This window comes from Myotis lucifugus, unplaced genomic scaffold, assembly GCF_000147115.1.
Source record: "Myotis lucifugus unplaced genomic scaffold, Myoluc2.0 scaffold_190, whole genome shotgun sequence".
Taxonomy (NCBI): Eukaryota; Metazoa; Chordata; class Mammalia; order Chiroptera; family Vespertilionidae; genus Myotis; species Myotis lucifugus.
Window position 1 is genome coordinate 155,320 of NW_005871238.1, and position 22,871 is coordinate 178,190.

At 39.9% G+C, this 22,871-nt stretch overlaps 1 protein-coding gene across 4 annotated transcripts in view; it reads right to left on the reverse strand.

Annotated features, from left to right (window-relative positions):
* The window catches only part of RNF115 (ring finger protein 115), a 72,140-nt gene that overhangs the window by 44,802 nt on the left and 4,467 nt on the right, over positions 1-22,871 (reverse strand). For 2 of the 4 annotated variants that reach the window (XM_006096872.3, XM_023760720.1), the window contains 2 exons: positions 5,424-5,482; positions 4,300-4,351 (listed from right to left, as the gene is read on the reverse strand). In XM_006096872.3, the coding sequence (XP_006096934.1) occupies positions 4,300-4,351; positions 5,424-5,433 (62 nt within the window). In that variant the 5' untranslated portion in view covers positions 5,434-5,482. Of the gene's footprint in view, positions 1-4,299; positions 4,352-5,423; positions 5,483-22,871 lie in introns of those variants that run through there. The other 2 variants (XM_014462778.2, XM_023760721.1) reach the window with 1 other exon arrangement.

Here is a 22,871-nt window from a genome sequence, read left to right on the forward strand (position 1 = left end):
GTATGGAAAACTTGTTAAGAAAATGAAGGGTTTAAATAACACTGAATTAATTACATTGTTAACACTGTGGCCTGAGTTTAGCAAATAATATTTTAGCCCTTTACTTTCCTTAAAACAAACAAAACAAGTTGCAGTCAAGCTCACAACCCACAATCAAATGATATCATTGCTGGGCACAAGCCCTGATAAATAAGAAATGGGTGTGAGACATGATTTAAAATTTCATCCCTTGATGGAAATGCTTGAGGGTGATGTGATTTTCTTTTTCCTTTTCTCAGCCTGCTCAGCCTATGAAGTTTCCTATCTGAAAGCTAATCTTCCCAACTTCCTTTGGAATTTAAGGAAACTCAATCTTCTGGTGTGTAAACAAAGGGACTCGGTGTATCGCTTTCCCTCGGACACTCAACAGCCTAGGAGTGTTGAAGTAGCAGCTACCAGGATCTAGTGCTTACCAGGCAAAGCAAACCCGGCCATTCTTGTTTGATTGCCTACAAAGTTGTTGCCTTTGAAAAAGTTCACCTTTACCATTAAAAATGCTGGTCCTCTCTTTCAGAAGGCTTGAAAGATATGGGGGGAATTGAGGAGAGGCAGATAAACTTGAAGAGGAAAGTTAAGGACCTGGGATTTAGTTAAAATAGAAGGCTAGGCCCTGGCAGGTTGCTCAGTGGTTAGAGCATCAGCCCGTGCACCCAAAGGTCGTGGGTCAGATTCCGGTTAAAGACACATACCTTGGTTGCAGGCTGGATCCCAGCCCTGGTAGGGGCACCTGTGGGAAGCAACCCATCCATGCGTCTTTCTCACAACAATGTTTCTCCCCCCCCCCCACCTCCCTTCCACTCTATGTAAAAGCAATGGAAAAATATCCTTGGGTGGGGTTTAAAAAAAAATAGAAGGCTAGATTAACAAGGGAGCAGGTTATTTGAATAATAGTGTGGTAGGCAGACAAGTAAGCAGAGCAGGACAATGGGCCAGGTACAGAATAAGGTCACTAGAGTGGAAACCCCCAGGTGCTTAGCAATGGACAATTGTAGGGTGGGACCTTGCCCCCAGAGCGACCTTTCCTCCCCTAGCACATTGCTGGTCACGCAGTTTGGACCCCCAGACCTTTCCTCCTTAGAGATAACATTTAGGCCTCAGTTGTATTTCAGCTCCAGGCCCAGAAAATCAGCAAAACCAGAGAAATAATGCCACGGCTGACCTCAGGACCAGCTGCACTGGCTAATGATCCCCTACCCTGGTACAGACCAATCAATCAGTGAAGACCTAGACCCAGGAGGAACACACCTGCAAAGCTACTGAATATTCCCTTAAGATCTTCCCCTGGGACCTCCCCTAAAATCTCCACCCTTAAAACACGTAAACTGGAGGGCCCAGCGGGCTCTTCCTCCTGAGAGCAAGCCTGCGCCCATGCCTTTTCCTTTCCTTTCTCCTTCCCCTTTGCCCCTTTCCGACCCCCCACCCATAGCTTCCTCACTCCCAAGCTCCAACCGCCCTTCCTTTACCTCTATAACTTTCCTAAGCCCATTTCTTCTAGGAATTACTTCTACCTCTGTGATTTAACAAGTAAATGTTCTCTTATGTTGGTCTTGGACTCTTGGCTCTGAATTCTTTCCTAGCCAGAACCCAAGTACTGAGGTTGCTGAACCCAGGTTTGCTCGGACCCCACAGGTCAGACACCTGGTAGCAGTTCCAGCCACCTACAATAGTGTAAGAAACAGCTTGATGGCAAAGATGTTTAACATGTTTCAGTGAGTACTTCTCTATTTCTACCAAGGAAAAGGAATGTATGTAATAAACTTGAAAAAGTTTTCAACGGTCTGTTTCTTTATATAAAGAGAAAAAAAATACTTGAAAAAATGTCTATTACGGTATGCTAGTAAATGCTTAAAAATTGGCTGCCTGGGGGGAGGAGAGGGGAAGGAGGCCCTGATTTGTAGTGTTTATCAATTTCCTTGGTGTAAATACTTCCCCGCCCCCCAGAAAAAAAAGACTGGATTTTATTCATACAAGTATATATAGAGTGTTTATTTATGTGTCAGACATTATACAGAGCATTCACCACTTTTGAAAACACTGCAATGCCATATTCTATATTGGTACTTGAAAATAAAAGTTGTTAAATTAGTATCACATGTGTAAACAAGAAAATAACGGTCTATTCCCAATGACAGGGAGAAATAATGTCCTCATGAAATTTGACAAGAGAGAAAACTGGCTAAGCCTTTGGGGAAGGGGTGCGGAGAAAGAACCACAAGAACCAATGGAGACCACTTTTACCTCAAGAGACACACGTAAGTGGCCCAACCGCACCCCACACTCACCCCAATGATATAAAGTCCACAAACTACAATAAATGGCTTTCATTTTCAGAATTACAACACCAATCCGGGCATTGTGCTGAGCTTATTGAGGAAACACACATCCTGATTCGTCAGAAACCAAAAGTGAAAAAGCAAAGCAAATACCAAGGTCCATGTAATCATTCCCAGGCCTTATAATTTTCTATTTAGAAACCATTTAACACCTGTATTAGTTCAGAAGTTTAAAATGCTTTTGTAAAAAATACTTCAGATGTAGAACAAGCCCAAGAGTACCCTACAATCAATGCCAAATAAGTAAATAACTACCACATACTTAAAAAAAAAGTTGAGTGGCTGTGCAGCCATTTTATTGCTCAAGCCTAGACAGGCTTCCAAGGCTGTTTCTTGCCTTTACCACATGACATGGTTTCAGGGATTCCAATATCCTTGGTAAGTAAAGCCATCAATATCTTTTGGGGTTCTACTCCCCCTTAAAGTCCCTCAGCATCCCCCCTTGCCTTAAAATTCCTTACTTAGTATTTTAAAATGATAGGGCTAATCACAGAGAAGGGATAATAAAACAACAACATTGTTCTGACAAATGTTATAAAGCTTAAGAACATGTACAAGGTGCCCCTCTAGACTGTGGATGAAAAGGGGCCACATACTAAACCTGACCCGCTCAGGGGAGGCCTTACAAATACAGAGACCTGAAGTAACCACGTAAGATGGTCTGAAATGAAAACTTTTTAACTAAAAGCAGTTATGGCAGGTAGGCAAGTCCTAGGCTAGAATCTTTCCAGACAAAAGTCAGCGTTACTTAATTAAGCCTGTCTATTGTCCTTTGGTAGACAGGGTAACTTTCCTTTCTCCATACCCCTCAGGGCACAACCAGTGACCACAAATTCTCACTGTTATTTTTATTGTGTTAATTGTTGACTGTTAACCCTCCTGTAATCACTTATGTAAAAGATGTACATGTCTATCATTTTGCTTTTTATCTAATTCCAGAGGTTTCCCATTTTGCTTTTTCCTGCCTCCCTCATCTATCACCAATAGATTTCATGTAACCTACTTATACCCTCTCTCTTGATTATAAATAAAATAAGATAAAAAACTGCCATTCTCTGGAGCATTTTCTCAATCCTTGAGATTTTGCTTCCTGGCAATTGTTGACAGTGGCTCAAATAAACTCACAACAATTCTCTACAGTTCTGAATATTTCTTACGTTGACAAGATGAAATGTCTAGTAGCAAATGGGGCCCATTATCCAATATTTACATATAAAGATTTCCTCATTGGTTTTCATTGTACACTACTTACCACTGCAATTTCTAAGTATTCAAATCTGCAACTGTTTATGAACTTTGTAGAAGGAAATATCATGCTGCCTCTGAGAGAATGATTGTAAGAGAAAGATTTCTTCAACCATTTAAAACACTAATCTTTGCATTGTAGTAATTGCTACTAATAGCACCTGCACAGGACAATCTCTACTCTACAAAGGCACAAATTAAAGAATTACTAAGTCAACTAACAGGATCCATAGAATTCATAGTCCCCTGCTGGAAAAGACTCATCTGCAGTTACCCACGATCCTCATTTATAACCGTGCTTTGTACATAGGCCTAAAAAAACCAGGTTACTATTTAAAAACTTAGAAAGGTAAACCCATAATTGCCACCCAAAAGCAAATATGCTCTTTATGTAACACATGCAGAGCCTAAATGCTGGAAATAAGTATTTGATGCAATTATAACAGGACAAATAAAAAGCTACCCAAATTAGCATGCCATCCACACATAATTGCTAATTTTGCTATCATGCTGGTTTTATACTATTAGAGTTGGTATTGTGTTATTTAAAACCAAGATTATTAGATTAACATTTAAGTGCTAATAACAAACTAGATCCCATGCCATTTACTGTCCCAGAAGCTCCAACTCATTCGTATATAAAATCACCAATCATTGATAAAGTTAAACTAGTAGTACATACTGTAAAATATGTAGGTTTTCCTGGTTGTGGAAGGGACCTTCAAGCTTAGATTCTGCCAAGAGCAACAGTAAAGGAATTATTTACTGCCATTAAAATCCCCAAAATCAAGATTAAAAGCTTCAGATTACAGATTTTTATCGTCAGTACTTCCACTGTCTAACTAAGGTTTAACTACACAGTCATAAAAAAAATAAATGTGCCACTATATTTAGCCAAAAAGGCCATCATATCAATGTTATTCTACTGCTTATTAAGTTTTTATAGTTTTATTCATACTAATCAAGAAGTAATATACTAGTATAATACAGTCACTTTCAAATATTTCAAGTCCCAGCTGGTTTGACTCAGAGGATAGAGTGTCAGCCTGTGGACTGAAGGGTCCCAGATTTGATTCCGGTCAAGGGCATAGGCCCGGGTTGCAGGCTTGATCCCCCATTGGGGGCATGCAGGAGGCAGCCGATCAATGATTCTCACTTATCATTGATGTTTCTATCTCTCTCTCCCTCTCCCTTCCTCTCTGAAATAAATAAAATACATTTAAAAAATTTCAAGCATTACAATGGGAGCCAATTTCAAGTACTACAAACTATTAATATTACAGTAGGAAGATGGCATACAGTTGGTGGCAATAATTCCAATAAGAATAAGGACCCAAAGCTTCCTCAAGGCAGAATAACAACTCAGTTTCCTTGCTAGAAAACAGCCTATTTATTTTATATCTTTGTCAGATGTTACTCTCAAGCCCTCCAAGGAGGTAACAACAGTTTACCTTCAAACAACAGTGATCACTAAAAAGTAATCAATAATCTAAGAGACCTCTAAAGTCTCGGAAAATAAACCAGAAAATTTACCAGATACTGTTATGGCTATAGGTTTCCAAAGCAAGTCACACACAATCAGAAATAAAACATTTCATCACACCCACTATCCCATCAGTTGCCAAATCTTCCCATTTTTCTTCTCCTTTCCCTCTGCCACTTTTCTCCCCCTCCAAATCCGCCCACCTTCCTCTCAGCAGACAGTGTAAGTTACAAAACAAATTTCTTTCTATTCATTCAGACAATGCTGAGAGAAAGTAATTTTGATAACAGAATGCCTGATTTATTCATGAGCTTGTACAATACCTGGAATCATCTGTCACTTCTTCAATAAAGCCTGATTCACATCTGGGACAAATATATTCCTATAAAATAAAAAAATAAATTAAGTGTCTCATTAAAAGCTAAATAACATGCAGTACACAAGCTGATCTGTTTGAAATGTTGTATGTGCTTGCTCATTTCCAGGATAGTTTTTTCTATTATACTCTGGCAAATGACAAATTCCATAAGAAGCTTGCAAAATAGCCTCATAAGTGGTTATCAAGGACAGCTGAAGGGAGGATGTCAAAATTTATTTCTTTTTCTTAATATGGGTTAATTTTTTTTAATGGGAATGAATTCATTATCTAATTTTCTCTTCAAATCTAATGAAAAAGCTCCATTAGCGATAGCAGAGCAGTAAAAGATTGTAATATTGATGGATACAGAAACTGCTATTTTTTACTATGTTCATATAAAAAACATAAACTGAACCACAGCATAAATCAATCTGTAAACAAGGAATTTACAATGAAGTTTTGCAATATTTCTAATCTATTTTTTATAACAATGATTCCAAATAAAACTTAATACTCAGATCCCAATCAGTCAAAGAAATCTTGAGAAAGAACAAAGTAGGAGGTATCAAACTATACTACAAAGCTACAATAATCAAAACAGTATGGTACTGCCACAAAAATAGAGATATAGATGAATGGAATAGAGAGCCCAGAAACAAAGCCTCGCTTACATCGTCAATTAACCTACAACAAAGGAGACAAGGATATAAAATGGGGTAAAGACAGTCTCTTCAATAAGTGGTGTTGACAAAATTGGACAGATACAAGCAAAAAATAAAACTGGATCACTTTCTTACAGAATATACAAAATTAAACTCAAAATAGATTACAGACTTAAATGTTAAATGTTAGACCCGAGCCCTGGCCACTGAGGGCCATCCACACATTCGGGCTCGATCCCCAGTGGGGGGTGACCAGGATGCAGCTAATCCATATTTTGCTCTCACATTGATGTTTCTCTTGCTGTCCCTTCCTCTCTAAAAAATCAATGTTAGCCCTAATCAGTTTGGCTCAGTGGTAGAGCGTCGGCCTGCGGACTGAAAGGTCCCAGGTTCGATTCCGGTCAAGGGCATGTACCTTGGTTGCAGGCACATCCCCAGTAGGGGGTGTGCAGGAGGCAGCTGATTGATGTTTGTCTCTCATTTATGTTTCTAACTCTCTATCCCTCTGTCTTCCTCTCTGTAAAAAATCAATAAAATATATTTTTTTTAAAAATCAATTTTAAGAAATAGTTATTTTTAAAGTTAGACCTGAAATTATAAAACTTCTAGAAGAAAACATAGGCAAGTAAACTCTTTGACACTGCTTTTAGTATCTCTTTAGATATACCTCCTTGAACAAGGGAAATAAAGTAAATAAATAGGACTATATCACACTAAAAACTTTGCACAGTGAAGGACACGTACAAAAGGAAAAGACAATCTACTGAATGAATGGGAGAAAATTCGCAATTGATACATCCAATAAGGGGTTAATATCTAAACTATATAAAGATATACAACTTAACACTAAAAAACCTAAACAATTCAATTTAAAAATTGGCAGAGGACATGACCAGACATTTCTCCCAAGAAGACATACAGATGGCTGACAGACATGAAAAGATGCTCAACATCACTGCCAATCATTAGGAAAATGCAGATCAAAACCACAATGAGATATCACCTCACACCTGTCAGAATGGCTATCATCAATAAGTCAATAAATAACAAATGCTGGCAAGGTTGTAGAGAAAGGGGAACCCTTGCCTACACCAAGCATGTCAAACTCACGGCCCACAACAAATATTTTTGCAGCCTAGTCAATATAACGGTATGTAAGAAACATTTTAATAAAAATTTCATAACTTAATTTTTACAATATCCTGTTATACATAATCCTATCTAATAAAGAGGGAATATGCTAATTGACCCTCATGCTGTCACAAAGATGGCAGTACCCAGAGCCAATAAGGAGGGAATATGCTGACTGCCCCACCCTCAAAGACAGCGGCACCCACAGCCACAAGATGGCGGTGCCCAGTACTCTCAGCCCCACTGGGGCGGCAGGCGGGCCCGGACGCTCTGCACGCCTGCCTCCGGAGTCCTCCAGTCCCCTCAGCCCTCCAGCCCCCCAGGGCCGGCCCAAGGCACAGGCAAGCCTCAGATGTCGGCTGCCCAGCCCCCCAGGGACGGCCCAAGGTGCCGGTAACCAGGGCCAGCCGAGGCTTGCACTGCCGGCAGTGGCAGAGGTGTGATGGGGCGTTACCTTCCCCTGATTGCTGGGTCGCCTCCTAAGGGCTCCCAGGCTGTGAGAGGGGGCAGGCCGGGCTGAGAGACCCCCCCCACCCCCAAAGTGCATGAATTTTCATGCACCGGGCCTCTGGTTATTAATAATGAACTACAACGTTCGCTAATGACTGATTACTATAATCGTGTTGCATTCATTTCCCTTGCACACCTTAGGCGCAGGCACACCATTTCTCTCCACTAATACTAGCAGCGAATATTTTAGCAGCCGATTGCCACATCATTAGTCTTGTACTGACTTGTTTGGTGTGCGCAAGAGGAAATATTTCACTTTCGGAGAACAAGAAAAATAGGTTTATTTGCGTTATGCTTATTAATTTGTGCAGTTATTCAGGGTCTAGTAAGTTAATGTTCAAGAAAAAATATTAATTTTTATTAAAAGGTTCTATTATTTTATGTTAACGTTGACTTATTTATTTCAGCCCTTTGTATTCAGCATGTCTCTATCGAAATAAACCTACATTTCTATGAAAATTGAAGCTTTTTTTTTGCAGCCCATATAAACTTAAACCTTGTTTATTTGGCCCGTGTCAGCCTTTGAGTTTGACATGCTTGGCCTACACTGTCAATGTAATTGCAAATTAGTGCAGCCAACTTAACCACTTAAAAATTGAGCTGCTGAAGAAACCTTGCTCTAGGACAGTGATGGCGAACCTTTTGAGCTCGGCGTGTCAGCATTTTGAAAAACCCTAACTTATCTGGTGCCATGTCACATATAGAAATTTTTTGATATTTGCAACCATAGTAATACAAAGATTTATATTTTTGATATTTATTTTATATATTTAAATGCCATTTAACAAAGAAAAATCAACCAAAAAAATGAGTTTGCGTGTCACCTCTGACACGCGTGTCATAGGTTCGCCATCACTGCTCTAGGAGAAACCAAGATGGCGGCATAGGTAAACACTGGAAATTGCTGCCTCGCACAACCACTTCAAAAATACAACTAAAAGACAAAACGGACATCATCCAGAACCACAGGAAGGCTGGCTGAGTGGAAATTCTACAACTAGAAGGAAAGGGAAAAGCACACCGAGGCTCAGAGGAGGTGCGGAAGTGCAGACATACAGAGGCGCACGTGGAAAGGGCTGGCAACTGAGGACACGGTTGTTGTTTTTCAATCAAGAGGGAGACACAAGCTCCCAACAGCCCTGACTCCAATTCCGGGCGAGTCTCTGGGGACCCAGACTCATACGGGGAGAAACTGGACTGTCTGGCATTGGTCGGAACTTGAGGGCGGCTTTCTCTCAGAGGTGCTTGCAGTGATTACCGGGACACTGAGACCCGGGGCCTCTTAGGGCAGGGCTGAGGATCAGCCACAGCTGTTTGCTCCGCCCTGTTGATTCCCTGAGACCCCGCCCCACCCAAGCTGTGGGCAGAGGCTTTTGCATATGAATGGTCTGGCCCTTTGAAATCTAAAATTACCTAACAAACTGCAGCTGGGTCAGAGAGACCCAGAACAACCAAAATAAGGCCCAAGGCCCCACAGCAGCTTGCATTGCTTCACAGCTGGGCCTCATCTAGGCACCTCCAAACCCCAAACAAAGAAGAGGAATCTGCAGATCTCTCCATAGCTCCTGCTGGGTAGCCTCAGGCAGAGGCTAAATTAGCACCTCCTTAGAGATCCAAGTGCCAGTGTGCCCAGTGGTCAGAGTGAGAACATCCAGATTACAACGCCTCAGATCTATAAGGGACACACTCAGGGGGCAGACTCAGTGAGCACCAAAGCCCCACTGAAGCAAGTCTTGCCCCAGAAGGGTGTCTCCAGCACAGAAGTTCTCCCACTGTAGACAGAGCTGATTCTCACAGCCAATTGGCCTGGAAGTCAATTCCTCCCAGTGATACCTACAAAGATCAAGGCTTAACTACAACAAGACTGTGCACAAAGCCCACAAAGGGGTGCACCAAGAGTGTCCACCTCAGGTAAGTGGGGAGGCTGAGCCACTGGGCCCTATAGGACACCTAGCACAGAAAGCCACTCTATCGACACAGGGAAGCATAAAAAATGCGGAGACAAAGAAACAGGTCACAAATGACAGAAATGGAGGAAAGCAAACTACTGGATATAGAGTTCAAAACCACACTTATAAGGTTTTTCAAGAATTTTCTAGAAACCGCCAATAAATTTAGTGAGACTCTCAATAAATCTAGTGAGACCCTCGAGGTTATGAAAAAGGACCAACTAGAAATTAAGTATACACTGACTGAAATAAAGAATAATATACAGAGTTCCAACAGCAGACTAGAGGATAGCAAGAATCAAGTCAAAGATTTGAAATACGAAGAAGCAAAAAACACCCAACCGGAAAAACAAAAAGAAAAAAGAATCCAAAAATATGAAGATAGTGTTAGGAGCCTCTGGGACAGCTTCAAGCGTACAAACATCAGAATTATAGGGGTGCCAGAAGATGAGAGACAGCAAGATATTGAAAACCTATTTGAAGAAATAATGGCAGAAAACTTTGGTGAACGAAATAGACTTACAAGTCCAGGAAACGCAGAGAACCCCAAACAAAAGGAATCCAAAGAGGACCACACCAAGACACATCATAATTAAAATGCCAAGAGCAAAAGGCAAAGAGAGAATCTTAAAAGCAGCAAAAGAAAAACAGTCAGTTACCTACAAGGGAGTACCCATACGACTGTCAGCTGATTTCTCAACAGAAACTATGCAGGCCAGAAGGGAGTGGCAAGAAATATTCAAAGTGATGAATACAAAGAACCTACAACCAAGATTACTTTACCCAGCAAAGCTATCATTCAGAATTGAAGGTCAGATAAAGAGCTTCACAGATAAGGAAAAGCTAAAGGAGTTCATCACCACCAAACCAGTATTATATGAAATGCTGAAAGGTATCCTTTAAGAAGAGTAAAAAGAAGAAAAAGGTAAAGATACAAATTATGAACAACAAATACACATATATCAACAAGTGAATCTAAAAATCAAGTGAATAAATAATCTGATGAACAGAATACACTGGTGAATATAATAGAATCAGGGGCATAGAAAGGGAGTGGACTGACTATTCTCGGGGGGCGGGGAGAGGGGTGTAGGGGGTTCGGGAAGAGACTGGACAAAAATCGTACACCTATGGATGAGGACAGTGGGGGGGGGGGTAAGGGCAGAGGGTGGGGTGGGAACCGGGTGGAGGGGAGCTATGGGGGGGAAAAAGAGGAACAACTGTAATAATCTGAACAATAAAGATTTAATTTTAAAAAAATAAAAAATTACTAAAGCATAATTCAAAAAAAAAAATGAGCTGCTATATGATCCAGCAATTCCATCTCTGGGTATCTGAAAAAAGGAAAACACTAATTTGAAAAGAAAAATGCACTCCTGTGTTCACTGTACCATCACTAGTAATAGCCAAGATATGGAAGCAACCTAGGTGTCCATCTGTTACAGGATAGTGAGAAGCTAGGAAAATTCCAGGGCAGGATAAATAAGGGATCTAAGATAAAAAAATTAAACAAGGCCAAACATGCAGCCAGCTTGCTGCAAAACTTTATCTTGAGAACAAATGGCTCTCTTCACTAACCAAAGAATGCAGGGAAGGAGGGAAAAGTGAAGGGGGAGAGAAGGGGCGTTTTAATGCCTCTTCTCCCCAACCACAGTATACACAGCGTAAATCACCCTGGAACTAAGGCAGGATCGGGGAGGGAGAAGGAAAGAAACGAGAACCAGTCTCACTAACAGAGAAGTCAGCCGGCTTGGGGAGGGAGGAGGGAAAAGGGAGTTTTCATCTCATTGTTTAAATGGAGAAGCTAGCAGTCTCAGGGCTTGTCAAGACGAAATTGCCAGGTGCTTCTCATAAATTCTAGGAAAGCCATAGCAAAGTAAAAAGAGAAACTTTAAGAGTTCATCTGTACCAAGATATTCAGCAGAGGAATTTTTTTAATGTTTTTTGTGGGTTTTTTTTTTTTAGTTTTTAGAGAGAGAAAAGGAGTGATCAAGAGATAGAAACATCGATGAGAAACTTCAGGGACCGGCTGCCTCCTACAGCCCCCCTACTGGGGATCTAGCTCACAACACAGGCATGTGCCCTGACCAGGAACCGAACCGGTGACCTCTTGGTTTCTGGGTCAATGCTCAACCACTGAGCCACACCTGCTAGCCTCGGCAGAGCAATTTAAAACCTATAGATAGAAAGGTGTATAACACCTTGAACCCCCACCAGACTTGTTCCTCAGGTTAACTGAGAGAGCCTGTCCACACTATATAGGCCGGATATATTTCGATACATTTCCTTGCCGTGCTTCTTTAATAAATTGGCTTTATTAGAACACTGCTGTAACTCGTTTGAATTCATTCCTTAGGAACCGAGAAGATAGCCCTCTCCCTGATTCAGGGGGCTGTCCATAACACCTTTCTTGATGTCTGTGAGTTGCCTGTAACACATCAATAGATGAATGGATAAAGAGGGGTGTGTGTGTGTGTGTGTACACCAAAGTTTTGCCACTCTAAAGCTGCTTTTTGGGATACTTATTTAAGATGTTTATTAAGAAACAAGACTCAAAAAGGACCTTTGACAGCCCCCCCCCCCCCAAAGATTCAGAGAGAGAAACCTGCTTCAGGAAGGAAATACTAGGATAGCACCTTGGCCTAATTTGAATTAAGTATGGTAAATAGAGGGACTCAGACCGGGGCCTGTTGGCTAGATACCCCCTGTCCCAGTGTTTGAGTTGCCTAGCACGAATTTTTCTGACATGTATGTTCCATTCTTCCTCAACTACCTACAAATGGTCCACTCTCCCTTCTGAAATCTAAGACCACCACCCCTTTCTCCTTTGTCCAAAATGTCTTATAAAGCCAATGTTGCCTCACTTGTCTTTGGAAGTTTCATGCCTGTGTGAATTCCCCATGCACATGTATTAAAACTTGATTATCTCCTGTTAATCTGTCTCTATGAATCTGATTATTAGCCCAGACTAGAAGAACTTAGAAGGTGGAAGCAAAAAAAATAATATATTTTTTAGCCCCCACAATACACACACACACACTCTGCTGGAATTTTATTCAGCAATTAAAAATGAAATCTTGCCATTCAAAATAACATGAGTGGACCTACAGGGTATTGTGCTAAGTGAAATAAGTCAGACAAAGACAAATATCGTTAAGATCTCACTAAAAACATACCAAAACAAATGAATAAACAGAACATACCCATGTAGAGAACAAGCTGATGTTACCAAAGGGAAGGGATAAGAGATGGAAATAAAAAAGTACAAAAAATATATAAAAATACATTAATCCAAAGGTAAAACTATAAATCAAAATTTAGAGTGTAATAAAGAATAAAAAGCACCTGACCTGTGTGGCTCTGTGGTTGAGCGGCGACCTATGAACCAAGAGGTAACGATTTGATTCCTGGTCAGGGCACATGTCTGGGTTGCAGGCTCAATCCCCAGTAAGGGGTGTGCAGGAGGCAGCCGATCAATGATTCTCTCTCATCATTGATGTTTCTATCTCTCTCCCTTTCTCTCTGAAATAAATATATATATGTTTAAATAAAAGAAAAAAAGAAAAAGACAGCCTGACCGACATGGCTCAGTAGCTGAGTGTAGTCCTATAAACCAGGAGATCATGGTTCAATTCCCGGTCAGGGCACATGCCCAGGTTGCGGGCTCAAGGCAGCCGATCAATGATTCTCTCTTATCATTGATGTTTCTATCTCTCTCCCCCTCTCCCTTCCTCTCTGAAATCAATAAAAATATATAAAAAAATAAAAGGGCAAGTTTCCTGTTTAAGCATTTTGAAATTAGTTCTCTAAACTCAAAAAATCTTAAGCAGTTGTCCCTCCTGGCTATTAATCAGGAAGAAAACTAGTTTACAAATAAACAAAACATTAGGCCACAGTTTTAATATACAAAGACACCTATACAATTTAAATAGGCTTTGATGAGCTATGATTCATTTCCAGGCCATAACTGCTTTGGTATTTATGGTCTCACTCCCTAAGAATAGTAACATTCACAACCTTCATCATTTTGCTCCTTCATTCCAAGCCATGCCTGAACATTGACATTACCAGGGAGTCTGAACAGGGGTGTATATAATCAACCAACCTTCTTTAGCTCATTGTGTAGCAAGGCAGAAAATGAGGTCATGGGACAAAGAGTTACTTGATATGAGCTTGATCAGATGGACAAGAAGCCAAATTTTCTAAGAAGAAGAAAAAAAGGACTAAACTACAAGGATTATCAGAGAAAAAGTTAACCTCATACAACACAATACAGCCAGAAAAGATCAAGTCAGTGTTCTGTTTGCTCGCAGTAAAGACAGCAAGGGGAACAATCCAGTGGCATAGATGTAAAGTAGTAAATGATCCAAAAAATGCTTGCCTTTAGCTCTTGACAAGAAATTCTGAAATGTTCTAAATTAAATTAAAGCAGCTGGAGAGCGAGACAGAGGAACAGAACAGTCATCCTCCTGCTAACAGCCAATAACCAGCTAACAAAGCTCTGTTCATACCTGTTGGAACTCCCTATTAACTTCCAGGGGGCGGGGCTATTTCTGAGATCATCCAAGAGAGAATAGGTAGGTACCACAGAACCCCAGGGGCCTCTGCTTCTTATTTATGTGGCAGGCATGGTAGTGCTTTCTACCTACTCATGTACCCCAGGCTTGGTATTCTCTTCTGGCTAGCATTTTGACTTAATAAAACCTTTAAGAAAAACTTTCAGCTGTGAAAGTTCTTTTTTTAAATATATTGTATTGATTTTTTTACAGAGAGGAAGAGAGAGGGGTAGAGAGTTAGAAACATCCATCAGCTGCCTCCTGCACACTTCCTACTGGGTATGTGCCCACAACCAAGGTTCATGCCCTTGACCAGAATCGAACCCGGGACCCTTGAGTCCACAGGCCACCGCTCTATCCACTGAGCCACCAGTTAGGGCGAAAGTTCTTTAACACTCTGAAATTCATCTTATCTTCAGCTAGGCTGATAGAATCTTCTTACATACACTGACAACACTCATTCATTCAGCAAATACAGTTAAACCTCAGTTTTTTGAAGATCTCCCATCTCAAACAATTCGGTTCTTGACCAAGTTGTTCACGGAAAAAAATGTCTCGGTTATCAAACAAAACTTTGGTTCTCATTCCACAACCCTTTCATACCTGTATGATCAGTCACGTGTTTTTCAGGCGACAAAAGACAGAATGCACAAGTATGAGTCAATTTACTGCTATTGAGAAATATCAACCTGACAAATGTTGTCAACATCTGAGGAAATTGTGCTGTAAATATTTTTGTGTTTTTTTGCTTTTGTTCCTACTTATTATTATTAAATACTTGCAGTAAGTCACCATGGGGTTCTAAGAAGGTAAGTGATAGCAACAAAATGAAAGGAAAGTTGTGAGAACAATGATGGAGCTCAGAAAAGAAATAATTGTAACGTTAGATAAGTAGAGCTGTTCATGTGTATGATCTGGCCACCAAGTATGGCATGGCAACACCTATGATTAGCAACATCCAGAGTGCTGATGTTGCTAAGGATGTGGAAGTGCTCACAAAACAATGATCACAAGCAATTAAAATTGTTGATTTGGATCAATGGAAAGTAGTAAACCAGTGACATTTTGGAGGTGATGCTAATATGAAAAAGAGAAGATGCTGGTCTGGCCTCCTGAAAGACCCCCTGGAATGAGTGCTGAAAAGAAGTGGCATTTGTAGTATAATGAGCAAGGGGAGGCTGCCAATTCTAACAAAGTAGTTGCTGAGAACTTTGTGACAGAACTTCAAGAACACGTAGGCCGAGGGATCTGTTCCCCAACAAGAGTTCAACTGTGATGAAACAGGCCTCTTCTGGAAGAAAATGTCAAAGAGGACCCGTATCACAGAGTCATTGCCAGGACACACGCCAATGAAGGATAGGCTGACGTTATTGTTGCGGGAATGCAATTGAGGACTTTAAATTGATGCCTCTACTTGTCTACTATTCTGAAAACCCATGTTTTCAAGAAAAATGTCATGAGAAACAAGGTGACTGTGATGTGGAGGGCTAATACCAAAGCTTGGGTAATCACGCAATTTTTTTATTGAGTAGATTCATGAAGTGTTTGCCCCAAGTGTGAAGAAATACCTCCGGGAAAAACAACTGCCACTCAGGGCACTTCTTGTAATGGACAAGGCTTCTGTCCACCAAACACGCTGGAGACTGAGTTGGTGGAGGAGCACAGCCTTATCACTGTCAAGGTCTTGCCACCTAATACAATTGCTCTCATTCAGCCCATGGACCAGCAGGTCATTTCTTTTTTTTTTTTTTTTTTTAATATATTTTATTGATTTTTTACAGAGAGGAAGGGAGAGAGATAGAGAGTTAGAAACATCGATGAGAGAGAAACATTGATCAGCTGCCTCCTGCACATCTCATACTGGGGATGTGCCCGCAACCCAGGTACATGCCCTTGACCGGAATCGAACCTGGGACCTTTCAGTCCGCAGGCCAACGCTCTATCCACTGAGCCAAACCGGTTTCGACTCATTTCTAATTTAAGAAACTCTACACAAAGGAACTGTTTCAGAGGTGTTTTGAGGTGACCTCTGAAACAAATTTAACCCAAGTGACGAACATTTTACTATCCTCACTTGCTTGAGACTCATAGACAAGGCCTGGGGGAAGGGTCTTTCAGGACCACGCAATCAGCCTGGAAGAATTGCGGCCTAAGTCTGTTGCTGAAAGAGACTTGGAGGGCTTTGAGGATGAGCCTGTCTGCAGTGGAGGAGACGTGGAGACTGCCTCTGAGCAAGTCCATGCACGGTGATGATGTGGAGTTGGAGGAGGACCCCAACACTGAGCTGACCACAGAGGAACTCCAAGACCTTCAGGGGGAGCGGCAACAGGTGGCAGCTAAGGGGTTCTCCTCAGAGGAGGGGGAGGGAAGGAAGGATATTCCTACTTCACTAACCAAGGAAATGCTTGGGAAATGGGGAGAAATGCAGTTTTATTGAGAAATATCAACCTGACAAATAAGTAGCAAACCGTGCAATAAACTTGTTCATGACAGTGCAGTGTTTCACTTCAGGCAAGTCTTAAATTGCAGGCAAAAGCAAACATCACGGGATAGGTTTTTAATGAGACAGAAGCCCAGTGAGCCTGAAGCAAGTTCTAGTGGAACAAAGTGATAGAAAAGAGAAAGAGCCCTAGAACAGCTACCTGATGTTTTCATGGAAGGGGACGACCCTTCCAAACAGTAACAATCCTTCATCCCTCCGTCCCTCCTCTCCATACTCAGTTATCAATAGCTCTCAACATTACAGGTAAGTTCTAGTGTTTATGTAAATCTTCATTTTTTTACTGTACATGTCATTTCCTTTTGTTAAATTTTCATTTAAATGTCACATCCTTTTGTTTTTAAAGTGTTTTATAGATTAAACAGTACTTTAAGCATGTACTATATATAAAGAAGGTTAAAGCAGGAAATCATTCAGGGTCTGGAAGCGATTAAATTCAACTTACATTATTTCTATTGGGGAAAAATATTCAGTTTTCGAATAAATAGCTTCTCAAAAGATCGAAGTTCCACTGTACATTCTAAGCTCTACATTCTAAGCACTGTGCTGGTGAGTGGGAGAAAAAAATATCCTGGAATTAAGAGTCAATGAAATCACACACAAAGTGCATATTTTGATATAATCACACTTAGGGAAGTAAATGTATATAAAACAAACTTCTCTGAATATCCTGATCTTAAATTCTTAGCCTCTAAATAAGGACTGAGCACTGCTTCAGAACATCCTAAGTGATTAAACGCAATAAATCTAAAGTTAAACAAAACTGGACTGGAAACACAGAGTAACAAACCAGCTATGTAATGTTGGGCAGGTCACTTCATCCATGAAATAGTGCCTGGAACATAATAAATTTAAGTTTCCAACAAATTATAGATTCTAATAAACTCCTCTAAGCAATTTTAATGTGGAGCATTTATCAAGCCACATTCCACAAAATTTTTATTGATTAGTGTTCTGTTCAGAAAATCCTATATAATAAAACCCTAATATGTAAATTGATCGAACAATGGAATGACCAGTTGCTATGACGCGCACTGACCACCAGGAGCTGGCCCCTGGTGGTCAGTGCACTCCGAGGCAGCGTTAAGGACCCCTCAGGGGATGTCCAACTGCTGGCTTTGGCTCACTCCCTGCCGGCAGATGGACATCCCCCAAAGGGGTCCCGGACTGTGAGAGGGCGCAGGCCAGGCTGAGAGACCCTACCCGCCCCCCAGTGCATGAATGTCGTGCACCAGGCCTCTAGTAAATAAATAAACAAATCTGGAAAAAGCTGGAATAATATTAAGCATGTTGCTTTACTGAATGACTTTTTTAGAACTATTAATATGCTCTTCTGTGTCATAATAGGAAACTTTTGCTAACCAGACTTTTATATTCCACAAAGCAGTTCAATTTTAAAATAAAAAATTAGGAACCCACATAAAATTGTAAAATTTATTTTGCCAAGTAAAAATACGTTTTTAAAATCGCAACCTATCAGCATCATTCCATGTTAAAGTATTAGTTTAAAAGGAATACAGAACAGGCCTTTTATCCTGGCCAATGTGGCTCAGTTGGTTGGTGTTCTCATGTGTACCAAAAGGTTGCTGGTCCGATTCCCAGTCCGGGAACATTCCCAAGTTACAGGCTCAACCCCCAGGAGGGGGCCTGCCGGAGGCAGCCAGTGGATGTTCCGCTCTCACATCTATGTTTCTCTTTCTCTCTCCCTCTCCCTTCCTCTCTTTCTAAAAGTCAACAAAAACTATTTTTAAAAAAAGAACAGGCCTTTCGATTAAATAACAGACTTCTAAATAATTCAATGCTCTCCTTTCTACCATGTGCCCATGAGCAATTCCAGAAATTCTGATGTACACCATATACTAGTTACTTGGAATTCTAGTGTAAACCTTCTGTCAATGAGAGAAGAATTTTAAAAGTCTGATCTAATTCACTTCAGGGACATTCAGGTCAGAAAAGGTCACATACAAACTGGACTGATGAAAGTAGCCACTGACCATTCATTACCCAGTAAGAATATAGTGAGTTAACCGAATAGACTTTAAGAATAAAAGAAACAAAGAGAGATATTTATAAAATAGTCCTGAAAAGGAAATTATCCCAGGCCAAATTTACCTGTCACTGAATCCCAAGTCTTCTAAAAAAAAGATTTTAATTTATTTAATCAACATTACCAGCATTAAGAATGTATGCCCTGCCCAGTTTGGCTCAGTGGATAGAGGGTTGGCCTGTGGACTGAAGGGTCCCAGTTTCGATTCCGGTCAAGGGCACATGCCAGGGTTGTGGGCTTTATCCCCAGTTGGGGGCATGCAGGAGGCAGCCGATCAATGATTCTCTCTCATCATTGATAGGTCTATCTCTCCCTCTTTCTTTCTCTCTGAAATCAATAAAAATATTTTTTAAATGTATGACTTTGCATTATGATGTCCTCAACCGTAATATTCTTAAGATTGTTCATTATAGTAAAAAAAGAGAATATAGTTTGTAACTCGTAAGGAGGTTCATTTCAGAAGTAAAATTTAAGTCCCAACAAGGTTAATTCAGTGAACTACCGAACAAAATTCCCTTACACAAAATCCAAAAATATCCAAAACTAAACCACAGACAGTAATAAATATAACTGTCTAATTTTACAGAAAAGGAAAACTAAGGCCCTTGTAAGATTCAATAATTTATTTAAAGATTAAAACTTTTTCCCCTACAGTGCTATAACATTTATATATAATTAATAAAGTCAATAAAAGCACCTATAGAAAGGAAGGGCTGGTAACAGCTGCAAAATAAGGGCTCATGATTAGTTCCACAGCTGGCAGCCAGACTGTTCATTCTGAAAGCCCTTTCCTAACATTTTAAATATAGCTCAAACCTAAAATGGGCAAAAAGGCATTTGCTCTAATCTTGAGATAGCTATATTACTTTAATGTTTAAACACAAAGTCAAAAGGAACAGAAAATTCTTAAATACTAATTCCACTACTCATTTTCCCCAACATTTTATGAATCTCGTTACTTCCTCCCGAGCACAAAACAAGTACTAGCACAGCTCCTGGAATATAGTAGGTACCAATAGTTATTGCAAGAATGCAAAGAGATTATTGATATTGCATGATCTAGTGCCTATTACTAAAAGGTTATTATCAAGCATACAGATTTCAAAGTGCTCTACTTCCTGAACAGAGTGTTTATGTGTGTGCTCAACGGAAACATCCAGACTCAATTACACACAGGAAGAGAAATAGACATACCTCTGGATCCTTTGTAGGATGAAACAGACCTATGTTACACTGATAACCTGATTAAAAACCTTGGGAACTCTGAATCTGCTCATCTAGTATTATATATTACAACAGGATGCTATTGTAATATTAAAATAAGTCTCCCTCACTGAATCAGCACCTACACTTAGCACAGAATAGTAACCAATAATTTTAGTGATGAATAAAACCACATTGAAAAATTTAAGGAATTAAACACTGTCATAATTCTCACTTATTAATATTACTTTCAATTAATACTACTTAACAGAGTTAAGTAATCTAAAAAATGCAAATTAAGACTAGCAACGGCCAGGCCAGTTTGATTCAGTGGTGGAGCGTCGGCCTATGAACCTGGAGATCGCAGTTTGATTCTGGTCAGGACACATGCCTGGGATGCAAGCTCGATCCCCAGTGGGGGACATGCAGGAGGCAGCCAAGTGATGGTTCTCTCATCATTGATGTTTCTGTTTCTCTCCCCTTCTCCCTTCTTCTCTGAAATCAACAAAAAATATTAAAAAAAAAAAAACAACAAGCAATGAAAGCTAACGTGCTGAATTTTCCTTTTACATGTATTAAACAAAAAATATACCATTATAGTTTAATACTACACAGGCAATCAAAATGTAATTTTTTCAAACCAACAAGTTCAAGGTATAAAATTTCCATTCCTCAACCTAACTTGTCTTTAACTAAAAAACATTAATTCCTCTAAACATTCAACAGTGAATATATAAGATCAGAACCTAATAACTGGCACTATAAATTACAATTAGGGAACCAACAGCTTACTAAATGTGTCTGAGAATAAAGTACTTCAGACTATCCCTTAAATTACAGAAGATTCAGCCCTGACCCATGTGGCTCAGAGGTCAGAGTGTCAGGGCCAAGCACCGAAAGGTCGTGGGCTCAATTCCCGGTCAAGGACACATACCTGGGTTGCAGATTCACTCCTGGGCCCGTCAGTACAGGTGCCGGAGGCAACCAATCAAGTATATCTCTCACATCAATGTGTTTCTCTCTCCTCTATGTCTCCCCGCCCCACTCCCTCCGTCCCTCCCTGCCTTCCATTCCCTCTAAAAATCTATGGAAAAAATATCCTCAGGTGAGAATTAACAAAAACAAAAGGCTCCAACTCTGCAGTCCATTGCTGTGAGCCAACCTTTTATTTTTTGTTTTATGAACACTAGTACCCCCATGATTTTCAACATTTACAAAAGCAGAACGAAACAAGAAGCAAAAGCCTACAAGTACAATTTCTTCATTTAACAAATACTTACTGAATGAATATTATGTACCAGGCACTGTTCTAAACACTGATGGAAAACGAAGTAGCATAAGAGTAGTGAGGAAGTGGGAAATTTAAATGCATACAGAAAAAAATGTCTACAGGAAAAGTAAACCAAGTTTAAAGGAAAAAGACTGAATCTTGCAATATGTGAAAAGTACTATGCTAAACTACTGAATGGTAAGAGAAAAGAAGAGCCACTAGTGGAAAATGTTTTCCTATAAGACCAGAAGGCGCCCTAACCGGTTTGGCTCAGGCTCAGTGGATAGAGCGTCGACGTGAACTGAAAGGTCCCAGGTTCGATTCTGGTCAAGGGCATATACCTTGGTTTCGGGCACATCCCCAGTAGGAGGTATGTAGGAGGCAGCTGGTCGATGTTTCTCTCTCATAGATGTTTCTAACTCTCTATCCCTCTCCCTCTCTGTAAAAAAATCAATAAAGTATATTTTTTTAAAAAAGACTAGAAGGCATTCTCAATGAAGACAATACGATTATCTCAAGGAAATTTTGAACATCTATTGAAATGTTTTGATTGTCATACCTATAAAGAAATGCTACTGACATTTAATGTGCAGAGAAAGGAAAGCATAGGAAATTCCAGCACAAAGAAATGTCTCTAATCTTAAACTTCACATGGGCAGTTAAGTAGATAAAAATAACTTTATAATTATCAAAGCCTAGGACCTAACTCCATTCTACATATAAACACCATGTCTTCTGCATAATTTTAATATGCACTAAACTAAATGTCCAAAAGAAACACTACTGAATAAAGTGAGAGAAAATTATACTTTATTTGTACCTTTACCAAGAATTATTCACCATTCTGGTGGTTTGCCTCTCACAATATTTAAGTTGCAAATACCTTTAATAGCAGTCTACTTAGATAGCTGTTATGTCTACGCTTGGTGCCAATACAATATAGATATCTTCTCTTTACGGACACCTGAGTATTTACAGATTGAAAAGCATGTTATTTTGTTATAAATTATTTTCTTTTAACTTATTCTTTATCTTACAGTTAGATAATTTTTTTAAACGGTATTATCTATGAATTTCCTTTCATGAAAGGGATTATTTCAAAATACTTATTATAAAAAGAGGGCACTGGATCTGAAGGTTTGAGAACCACCAGGCTAGAAGATCACTGTAGGATACCTGGAGGTCTCAGTTAACCCAGAAAAGAGCAGAAAAGGGCATGTAACTATGGGATTATTTTTCTTTCTTTTGAGAAAGTCAATTCTAAGCATGGGGAAAAGTATTACTGGAAGATGGTTCTCTAGGTTTAATATCTACTCAAATTGCACATCAAAGAGCAACAAGGAGATGAAGAACTTTCCTGGGACACTTGTCGAAATTATCAAGGAGAGAGATTACCTATGTTGACAGATTTGCAAGAAAAACAAAACTAACTGCCTATTTTGGGAAATGGGGCTGGACAACCTAACATATAAAAAAAAGTGTCCCTAGTTTAAAAATCACCAGAGCCAACTAACTACTATTTGACAACATTCCTCTGGATACATCTAAGGAACTGTGAACTGCTAACAACTGAATTTTAAAAGAT